At 38.6% G+C, this 11,468-nt stretch overlaps 1 protein-coding gene across 1 annotated transcript; it reads right to left on the bottom strand.

Annotated features, from left to right (window-relative positions):
• Window positions 1–925: 925 nt before the first annotated feature.
• senp1 (SUMO specific peptidase 1) lies at window positions 926–9,847 on the bottom strand. The gene is made up of 18 exons (XM_085442825.1): window positions 9,150–9,847; window positions 8,905–8,963; window positions 8,624–8,811; window positions 8,466–8,541; window positions 7,468–7,660; window positions 7,173–7,317; window positions 6,959–7,077; window positions 6,348–6,631; window positions 6,170–6,233; window positions 5,934–5,972; window positions 5,766–5,850; window positions 5,528–5,668; window positions 5,017–5,148; window positions 4,507–4,710; window positions 3,184–3,263; window positions 2,989–3,073; window positions 2,351–2,446; window positions 926–2,260 (listed from the first exon to the last, which is right to left on the bottom strand). The coding sequence occupies exons 1-18, from the start codon at window positions 9,281–9,283 to the stop codon at window positions 2,198–2,200; spliced, it is 2,187 nt and encodes a 728-aa protein (XP_085298951.1). The 5' UTR covers window positions 9,284–9,847; the 3' UTR covers window positions 926–2,197.
• Window positions 9,848–11,468: the final 1,621 nt, after the last annotated feature.

Below are 11,468 nucleotides of genomic sequence, written 5' to 3'. Positions count from 1 at the left end.
GTCCCTTTAGCAGGTTGAAGACAACATGGGATGTGCTGACCATGACAAAACTTTACGGCATGCTGAGGAAAAACCTACACATAATCCAGGCATCTTAAATGCCATGTGGCTGAAACCCAACCAACAACCACTGATCTTCGATCAGTTGTCAATGGCCTGTTATTAGCGTTTGTTGATCAGTGGTCATGGAAATTTGCATATTAATGATCAAGGAACTGACCTCACAGCCCATTGTTCATTCAGTAGGCTAGTTTGTCATTGTGCAAAAGTACTGTTTGTGGCTGGGGAAGCCTGCAGTCAGCTTAGACTGAAGAAGTCACCTGGATGAGTGATGAAATGTTTCTCCCACTGAAAATGCTACATCCAGAAACGATGCTTTGGGATTTACTTACCTGGACGACTGAGCGTGCATCAAGACGACATTATGAGATATGCCATGTTTTCATCTAATCGCACTTTGGCAGGTATAAATAACTTTGCTTTTTTTTTTTTTTTTTTTAACTTATGTTTAAGTTTTCAAGATTCAGCTAAAGAAATGTGAACAAATGATGTATTTTAGCAACAGGCTGCTGGTAGCAGTTTAAAATGGGTTCTTTGATGTTACATGCAGACATGCCAATGGGTCATACTTTGGGCTGAGAGGCTTTTTTATGCTTGAATTATTCAGTCAATGTAAGTGGCTTAAACAAACATTCCTTTGAAATGGTCAGAGGAGCCAATGCCCCCCCCACCAAAAAACCTTTGAAAGACCTTCAGAATGATAGAACTACTGCTCAAGAGCACTTTGAAAACATCCCTCTCCTTAGAAGTAAAATATAAAGAAATCTGTGGCGGCTCAACACCAAAGACAAGTTCATGCTTTACCTCGTGTCTTTGAAACCACAAATTAGTTTGAGTTTATGTGAAAGTATTTGGAGAAAAAAGCCACAATACATGAGAATTTATTTCTAAAACAGACTCGAGTCTAGATAAAATAGATAGGAAATACATTCTTAAAAAAAGTATTTTACATTGTTTGCTGTATATGTTTTAAGTATATACAAAGTTCAAAATATACTGAATATACCAAAAGGTTGTTGAACAAAAGAACACCGAAATACATAAAATAGACTTTTAACCTTATTTTACACCATCAAGAAAACTGGATAAACAAATGACAGAACTTTTACCGTACTCTTACGGTGTAATTGTTTGGTTACACCTGCAAACCAGCATCAAGGAGAAACAATGTTTTTTTTCACTCTAAATCATACTCTGAGGTTATGTCACATTAATTTCTCAGCTTTACTGAAGTGTCATAAAGAACTGAGTGGCATTGTATCAATTTACCTGCAACAATGAGGTAATTACCTATTTTAATATTAACTTCACCTTATAACATCAAAATTCTCGTCCAAACACAGACTAAAGTAAAATCCACACATAAGCTGCAACTCTGAACTTTGTAGACATTACAGCAAAGCTGTATGCAGTAACACAAAAGTCCAAGTCAGACCTCCAAATGTCTTTAAGCTCCAGATCCCTGACAGAAAACCAGTGTAAGCAGGTAACTGGAGGATGTGTAGCAAACCAATAGGTGTCAAATATCCTACATGCTTTACCCAGGCAGGCCTGCCTGAAACAAACTAAGCACTTTTAATATCAACACGATGTGTGTAATCTCATGTGTGCCACCAGATTGTGCCACCATTGTGTGGAGTTCTCATGTGTGAAGATCAGGGGGGAAATAGAGACTTTGACATTTGGGAATGTAATCTGCTTTTAAAACACTTTTTTTTTTTTTTACTTTTACTGATAACACAATACATGTTAATCAATGAGTGCTCAATGACAACTGATTGTGGCACAAAAACATGTAATGAACATTCCACCTCAGAGTATGATTTGCACAAGTGTAATTTCAAAAACAGTTCTGACTGGACCGTACAAATCAAAGCGTTTGAGCTGCTGTCTGACACACACACAAAAAAAACTGTAGAAGAAGTTGGAGGCAGTGATTTGTTGCTCCAGCAACATCCTTTCAGCTACTTTTAGCCGAGGATGGAAATCGCTGAGCTGGTTCCTGATCAGATGAGCTGGTGTGAAAGTTGTTCCCAGAATTCAAGTCTCCCATCTGCGAGTCCTTTCCTGGGGAGTAAAACTCAACCATCATCAAGATGTGAGGCAACTGTACAACTTCACAATTGTCATCCTCACATCACAACAGCTTGTGGTTTACAATCTCCCAAAGGATCCTTTTTCTGAAATATGGCATATGTTTCTGTCAAAAACAAAAGAGCAAAGACATTTTTAAGCCTTCATTATGACTGCTTACTGAAAAGATACTCTCACTGATGCTGTTTGAAGTTACCTGCGTGAAAGTGATTGGTTTGTCTTTGGTAATGTAATCTGCATATTTGCATGTGAACATTCCACAGTCGCTACCATTCATTTGCTGAGGGATCTCCTAAGAACAGGAAAAGAAAGAAGACAAGTTTGCACGTGCAAATCAAACCTTGATTAACCTACAGTGCAAAATGACATCTGACACTTTGACAAATTATCTATAAAATGTCTTGACAGTAAAAGCTGCTGAGAAACTAATTTGAAAATTCAGAAAACAAAAGTCACAAACATAAGAAACTGGATCTTTAAACATTTCAAATCATCCACGCTCCAATAACATGGCTTTCGTATCTTGTGGAGGCTTACAAAAGCAGCAGAACATTGTATACTTAAAATCTCAGACTGGACTACTAACATTTGTCACTATTTTGAAACCATTTGTTACCAGAAACCTAGTGAGGGCTTTACAAAAAAACCAAAAGAACTTTATAGATCTACAGCTATCAGATTCAACTGTAGAACAGTGTCTGATAGAAAAGAGAAACAAGTAAAATGCCAAATAAATAAAACGATACTGTGAGGCAGATAATGAAATCCCATCTAAAATTCCTGAAACCATGTGATTTGAACACTTGTCACAACAACCTTGTCTGTAGAACTTACATTGCGTGTTTTGCTGTGCAGAATCCAGCCTGAGGTATCCAGTTCTTTGCCTTTTTTGTCCTTACTTTCCTGTTGCAGGTATTCACTGGAAAACAAAATTGAAGTGCAAAAGTGCAAAACTCAGTGAGTTATATTTACCTCTCAAAACACAGAACCCATTTAAACAAATATTGCACATCTGCTACAGAAACTTACAACAATATTTCACATGCTTTATCGTTGTTTCCTCCCATAGAATCAAAGTACATGATGGACTTCTTGCGGAAATCCACCACCTGAAAAAAACAAAATGCTAAATAAAATCCCAAAATATTTATATCCACATTTTAACTGACCCTTAAAACAACAATAAATTCAATAATTTTATTACACGACAGAACAGTATTATTAAGAATGCAATGGTTATTGTAATCACACTGATCCTACTGTTTCCAGTTTAAGTCCAACATTATGAAGTTTCATTATTTACTTTATCGTAAAATAATGGAAATAAAGCTGAAAGCAAAATCAAAGTCTCCATGAGTGCTTCCAAAATGGTTTTTTCCCCGATGTGTGATTCAAACATGATTTGAGAGGCACTTGTAATTTCAATGTACAAAAACGCTAAGATACTAACAGAAGATGCATTTCTGTTGCTGTGCATAAATTACTGACTAAAGACAGCATAAATCTACTATTGGTTTTTGGTTTTCAAAGGAATTGTATGCAAAAATACTATATTAAATTATACTATACTTTATTTATTGAGGGCAAGGCCAAGAGTTGTGTTCCCCTAGACTTCTACTGGGGATTTGCCTGAATAGACGTGAGCTCAGATGGGATAGGGCTTTTGCCATAGTGGCTCCCAAATTGTGGAATTTGTTGCTGTTTCACATTAGACAAGCCTCTTCCCAATTTCTAGATCTGCTTTTAAGACCCCACCTCTTCTGTTGTCATTTTAATTGTATTCATTTTTTCAATATATTTAATTTCTAATTTTGTTGCTATGTCTAGCACTTTGGTCAGTGGTTACTATTTTAAAGTGCTTTAGTTGGCTTGGCCATCTTGTGACCACCACTCATTTAGCGTCTCTCGCAGCTTCCAGAATTCACTCACCAACCACTCAGGTAATAAAGACTTTTCCCCTCACGACATCACATCACATCCATTATGCCCAACAACTTTCAAACAATCAGGCAAAAATCTGGACCAAATGTCTTTTCTGAAAAGGTGCGTCTTCCATATTGGCTTCACATTTGAGACTAAGAGCCTATGTACATTTTTATACTGTGTATTATTACACAGTTAGGTCCAATAATCAAGGTGTATTTATTTGTAAAACGTTGGCTCAAAGTGAAGACTTTTAGCTTTAGATAATTCAGAAAAACCAAAACACCATTGAGGAACTACAGCCATTTTTAAACATGGTTGCCTGTGCTGTCAAAGCTTATAATCATCATATAACACTGACAAAGCAGGCCTGTTTATGCTCGCCCTTAAACCTTTAGATTACTTTCTACAACAGCCATTGGGACTTACAGAAAGGCACCAGTGCACCCCCAAGTGGACAGGAACCAACAAGATGTCTTTAGAAAAGATGTCCATCTTTTTGGTCCAGCGGCGGACAGCAGAATAGCCACTGCTGCGCAGCTTGGGATAGAAAAAAGTATTGAACGTATTGACTGTTGGCATGTTGGAATCCTTGCTGCGCTCAACCAGCAGGTTCATGTAGAAGTTGATCACCTGGGAAATTAAAGAGAGACAGTTTAGATCAAGTGGACATGTGCACTCGTTTAGTTGTGGATCATAAATCTAATCGTGTACTGTTTTTTGTTTTAAACAGAAGATGTAGAGAAACCGATAATTTCTTTTTCTCTACATCTTCTGAGGTTCTCCCCCTGGCAAACCAGGGGAGGTAGGCGGTATATTCATCAAGGCAGGACCTACACTGTTCTTCATCCATGTAGCCACATTGGAGCTGTGTTTCTTAATTGTGTCAATAAGATCTCTATTTTTTCCCCCTTCATTTCTAATACAACATTTACGCACCTCATCATTGAGCCAGTTGAGGTTGCTCAGGGTTTGCAGGTCTTTACGTGTAAGGCTGAGACCAAAACCTTCACTTAACACTTCATGAGGATTGCCCCCTCGCAGCACCCTGTTCACTTCAGCCTCCATTTCCTTAAGAGGAAGAATGAGACGGTATACATGTATAAAACCATGAAACAGTACTTACATTTTTATATATATTTTATATTAGTCTGACAATATGCAAGGACAGTAATTAAAAGTAAAAGTCCCTTCATGTTCTTAATCAGAATATTACTGATAAATGAGATTAAATGAGGAACCTTAACAAAACCAACAGAGAGCACTTAATTTTCAAAAGATTGTAGAAGAAATCTCTGCACATCTATCATCAAAATGTAGTTGCAGTTTTACTTTTTAAAAGATAAATAGTAGTTAGAAAACATACTTCCCTGCGACAGTCTGTTGTGGTCACTCATTTCAATAAATATATAATGAGCTATGCAAGTACATTAGGGTACAATTTCCATACCTCTGTAAGTTCAGGGAATTCTGGTTTCTCTTCCAAAGACGTCTCTTCTTTTATGATAGGACTCAAAGGAAGCTCTTTCTCCAAAGGAACTCGAACAAAGACTTCGACATCTGGGCTACGCTGCTCCTCGTCAGACAGGCGCTGAGAACCAGAAATTACAAAGCAAATTAATGCAAAAGGGAAAATAATGAACATGCCAAATCTTAACCCAATAAGGTTTTGTGAGTTGACCACTCACCTGCTGCAGCAACTGAGCAGCCAGAGCTTCTTGCTCTTCTATCTGTCTCCGTCTTTCCCTCGCCCGGGAGTCATACATACTTGTCCTACAGGAAGAATTTAAAAAAGGAAAAAAGTCCTTTTTGCACTATTCAAATGTCGTGTAAATTAAATAATTTAATACACTTACAATTCTTTGATCCATAACTCAGCTTGGAAACATGGCACACTGTTAAGACAGAAATGTATCGTGATGAGATATGTATAAACCTTGGTTGTGCTGAAATCTACCTAAACACTTAATACACATACACATTTATAAACAAAATAAGAAAACAACTTGAAATGTTTGGCTATATATGCCTCTGTATTATGTTTAACCAAGTTACACTTCAAATAGCAAGCCTGACCAAAAGAAATACTAACCTCGAGCTGTCTTGTTTTTTACTTTTTTGCTCATCTACAATAATTACAGAGTCGCCATCATGAGCTGTAAGAAAAGGCAAGAATAAGACCCATGAACAACCACCAAGTAACGTTTAATTCACTTACAATAATATGTTCCACGCTCTCCCCATTTCCATCAAGTACTCAGTATGATTACCTGATGACTGTGTGTCCTGAGAAGAGTTATCCTGCAGAGCTGATGGAGAAGGAGTTGATATGAGAGTAGCTCCTCTGCTGGAACTGAGGTCCCTGTCCAGGGACCATGACTGGATCTCTGGCTTGCTGGGGCCCCCCAGTGGACTGGGAAGGTTGCTGGAGCACTGGCTAGAGACTCCTCTGGGGCTGGCGGGACTGCTGGGCCCCTCTGAAGTTCCTCCTGCTGCTGACCCAGTTGGAGAAGAGAACTGCAGCAGTCTGCGGCTGGTGGTCAGGAAGCTGGTGCTAATGGGACAATGACAAGTAGAATGGTACAATAAGTGACTGGTCTGGAAACAACATGATTACAACAACAGGATAAAGTGGGGTAGGCTGTTCTGATCCCCACATACCATAGCTACATGATAATGTGCACACCAGGAAAAAAAGAAGATCCCCTTTGAAGTCTCTGGCTCAATGCACATGAAAGCCATGTCATTCCATGCTACGCAAAATAAGAAGATATGAAAACTACCTTTCATGCTTCTCTCACGCCCCCCCCCCAAAAAAAACAAAATTATATCTCATTACACATTTTTTGTAACAGGAACATGGCATTGATTCAATACGTACAAATCTCTGTGAGACCTCACAATAGTGTGCGAGCTGCCATTGTGAAGATAAGACGACTGACCACCAGAGACCATAGTAAGAAGCTGCCTGTAGACCTCCTTCTCCTCCTCTCGAACAGACTGTTAAACAAAGAAAAACCCCAGTATGAACACACAGACATGCAACAAATAGATATGAAGGATACACACAGTTCATTACTGCTTTCATAAATAACCTCCTGTGCTGTGCAGCGGGGCCTGGTCTTGGGTAAGCAGCCTGATGAGGTACTGTGTGTTGGGCTCTGCACCACTTTGATGGGAAAGGTCTTCTCATACATGCTGGTGCAAGAGCTGCTTGTTGCACCTACTCCACTAAACGAACTGCAGACAAAATTTTGGATTTACAAAAAAAATTATAACAATGATTGAATATTGCTTACATGTCACAATAATAAATAATTTAACAAGCAGCAACTGCTGAAAAAGAATTTTCTGTCAGACACACAAAAGATGTAAGGAATACAAGAATACCTTTGAGTTCCATGCGCTCGGAGACTTAAAGGCCTGCCCAGCCTTGGAGAAGGCTGCCATTTAGGGGTGATGGAGGGTGGCAAATTAACCGAATGCCCGTTTGTTTTTGGCACCTCACGATGCACAGGACTCATGCACACTTGTCGCCTACAAACTTTTGATCCCGTATTTGACTTCTCATTACGCAACCACTCTGGAATACAGGGAGAAAGTACAGTAAGAGTTACAGCCCAGACAGGTTTTGAAACCTTAAATGCAGATCGCATATCATGACTTACACCTGATATATGCTTCAGTGCAAAATCTACTCCATAACCTATTAAGTAACCTGATGTGCATCTTCCAAGAAACCCAACTACATGTCGGGTCAATGTAGCCCGCAATTATTGTGACTGCCCTATTCATCACCATCGAAGCCTAAATCAGCCCTTAATACTGCAATACATTCTAATACTTCTATATTTTATTATGTAACAAGGCCTGTTGTATTGTTGCTATCAAAAAATTATTCGCAATGCTGCTGAAACTAATGTCACTGTGTCACCGTCCAACTACTCTGGACCTAACGTACCTGAGATTGATGACAAATTAGTGTTTATGCAATTAAGTAGTACAAGAGCAGAACTGGGGTATGAAAATCACAAAGCCCATACAGTCTGATACAGTACATTTGCTAAAATATTTCCAATTAAAGACTGTAGAGTAAGAAGGTATTACAAACAACAAAATATAAAGGTTGTCAGACAATTTAAAAGACATACTTGGAAGCTGAAAGCTCTTACAGCAGCACTGTCCTGGAAAACACTGTAATTCAACTGGTGCCACAACATCCAAAACCCAGTGAATGTTTTAAAACCTTTTAGTTTTAATCATAGTTACTTGGAGTGGACAGGCATTCCCAGAGGGTGGAATTCTGGAAATGCTGCATATGCCCATCTCTGTTCAGCTCAGTTTTGTTAATACAACAACTTTTGAAAAGTTTAAAATGTTAAGCTTACCAGATTTTGACGTTTTCCACTCCAAAGTTGTTGAGGGAGCAGCAAATGTCTCATTCTGAGAATTCCTGTCAAGGATCTAAATCCGAACACATACAAGTTAAATAAGATTCACGTGTGCCAACAGTCTTTACAGGGACACCCATAAATCTGCACCATACCAGCCTCCCTGTCCAAATTGCTGATGATGTTGAGGGGCGCGGATGAGGTTCTCCAGGTGGCAAACCAGGGGAGGTAGTCAGCATATTCCTCAAGGCAGGATTTACATTGTTCTTCATCCATGCAGCCACATTGGAGCTGTGATTCTTAACCCCTTCAGCTGCATTCTTGACTGAGTCGATAAGATCCCCTGTAGAAATTTCAAACACACAGAAAACAATGTGTGCCTATACTCTCCACAATTACATTCACAACACACATAACAAAGTGAGTTTCTACTTACCCATTCGTGATTTCTTTATCACCAAACCATCTTGGTCGATGTTATGGCCATCTTCCAAACTTAAAGAAAAACAGACGGTATCCTGTTAACAACACGCTACCTCGTTTTTGTCAAACTTAAGATAACGGCTAAATGGACAGCGAGCTAAAACATTGCGGTCACACAAACACTGCACTCATAGTTCTGTCTGGGTTTAAGCTTCTTGGCATTGATTACCAAGGGAGTTCAGATATATCTGCTCGTACCATTCAAAGGGTCTTTTCCTCCTCATCTGACCATCTCTTGGTGTGCGTTGAGCATGTGGGTGTTCGGCAGCTGGTACACCATTGCGAAGACTGGCAACGCTCGTTTCTATCCATTCGCAGATTTTATTCAACATGGCTCAAAAGTTTTGGAAATTACGGCGCTAGTTTCAAGACAAATCGCTGTCACTGATTTCAGTCAGCCTTAGTGTCAATGTAGTCAAACCCAATTAAGCTAATGTGCTTTTTTTCGACCGGGCAAAGTTAGCCGAGACTGCTTCAAACACCAACACTCCTAACAAATGCCATTTTATCACCACACGAACACTCGCAAAACCGCCTGATATTTAGCTTACAATTAGCTAGCTAGCTACCTAACTAGCAAACTAGGCTAACTACCCTGCTAGCTAACGTTGTTAGCTACACGGCTAATTTATGAAAGTATGTTTAAATTACGACGGGAATGCGATAAGTCGCAACCGACGCGTTCAGGAAAACGAAAATCATGTTGGGTTACACCCTAACTCATTTATATATCCTTAACGTGACAATAAATTGTAAATAAACTCGTTGAAGAATAACATCTCCCGCTTCTTCCTCATTCAAAACCACAACATGGCTGAACCGAGCGTCTGACCATCGTACATTGTGATTGGGTGATTGGAGGTTGTAAATTCCAGTGTACCTAAGGCTAACTGGTCGATTGCAGAATGGTGGGACGCCTTAGGGCTCTGGTTTAACGGAGGGTCTTTGACGTTTAGTCCTACGTCACAGCCGTAGGACTCGACTTGTGGATACAATCAAAGCGCACTAAATCCTGTGTATTTCTTTTACTGATCAATTGCCTTTGACCTCGATGGAAAAAGCAATGAGGTCAAGGACAATGGTGAATGAGAGTTATTTCGTTATCCATAATTTCCTTGTACATGTACAAAGATAATAAAGGGCTATTCTGTTCTATTCTTATAGGGGGGAAATGCACTTACGGAACTGTTCTTATCCCAAGTGGATGAAATGCCATAATTTCACACGTTTCACAGTACTGACCCACACATATGGTTCTTACACACACACTGGACTTTCTGGACTTTGGTTTTGCACAACACTGGTCACTATATTCTTCATTTCCGGTTAATACTTGTACAGCTGCTGTTATTGTGTATATATTTATTTAGATTTAGATTTCTTCATACATTCTTATATAGTTCTATATTGTGTATTGTGTATTTTGTTGTACAGTTATTTTATTTTCAACTTTAATTTATATATTTATCTTTATCTTATTCTTCCCAGTTAAATTTACCCTTCATTCTAATTTGTGTTGTACAGTTATTTCATTTTTAACCTTAATTTATATTTTATTCCTTCCTAGTTAAATTTACCCTTTTTAATTTTTCATATTTATTTCCTATCTTATTCATAGCCTTTTCCTTTTTTGTTCTCTTTAGGTCACGAGCAGTTGTCCAAGCATTTCACTACATATCGTACTGTGTATGACTGTGTACGTGACAAATAAAATTTGAATTTGAATTTGAATTTTTTCTTTCTTTTTTTTAATCTTAAATTAAAGTGTTGCCAGATGCTATTTTTGAAAGTTCTGCAACACACAATAAACCAATTTGTTCCATGAGAGATACACCAGTAAGGATGTTTCCTTAAAATGTATGTGTTTCTGCAGCAAATCACAAGTGAACTGTAAAAGTGGATTGTCTATTTCTGGATGACCTTGTGCTTGTACAATAAAAATGATAAATATGAGTCTTTATGAACCCATACACTCACTGGACACTTTGCTAGTATGCAGTTGAACCCCCTTTGGCTTTCAGAACTGACTTCATTTTTCAACAAAGTGCTGGAACCATTCCTCAGACAATTTGGCCTATTTTGACATGATAGGATGACACAGTAGATTCAATCTCCCATACTACCATACTGGTCACTGGATATTTTCACTTTTCTGGACCATCCTTGGTAAACCCTAGAGATGGTTGTGTAGGAAAATCCCAGTAGATCAGTAGTTTCTGAAATGCCTAAATTACCTTTCTTTCTTCATTATGATGGTCATTTACAACTTCAGCAGGTCATCTTGGCGATCTATACATGCTTAAGTGCACAATGTTGCTGTCATGTGCTTGACTGATTGGATATATACATTAACAAGGAATTGAACAGGTGTACCTAATATATTGGTAAATCAATGTATAACGTCTTTTAGCATTTGCTACTTAACCCATTCCCAGTATAGGGGATGCCCCAAACTACCAAACCCAAGAATCCCTTTGTTCAGTCAAAGACTTAACTGATACAGATGAAACAACAAGA

The sequence above is a fragment of the Copadichromis virginalis genome, linkage group LG20 (assembly GCF_057382275.1).
Source record: "Copadichromis virginalis isolate Kocher_CV1m ecotype Utaka linkage group LG20, C_Virginalis_male_GT1.1, whole genome shotgun sequence".
Classification (NCBI taxonomy): Eukaryota; Metazoa; Chordata; class Actinopteri; order Cichliformes; family Cichlidae; genus Copadichromis; species Copadichromis virginalis.
Note: the sequence above shows the minus strand (reverse complement) of the source record. Positions and strands in the feature narration are given on the sequence as shown.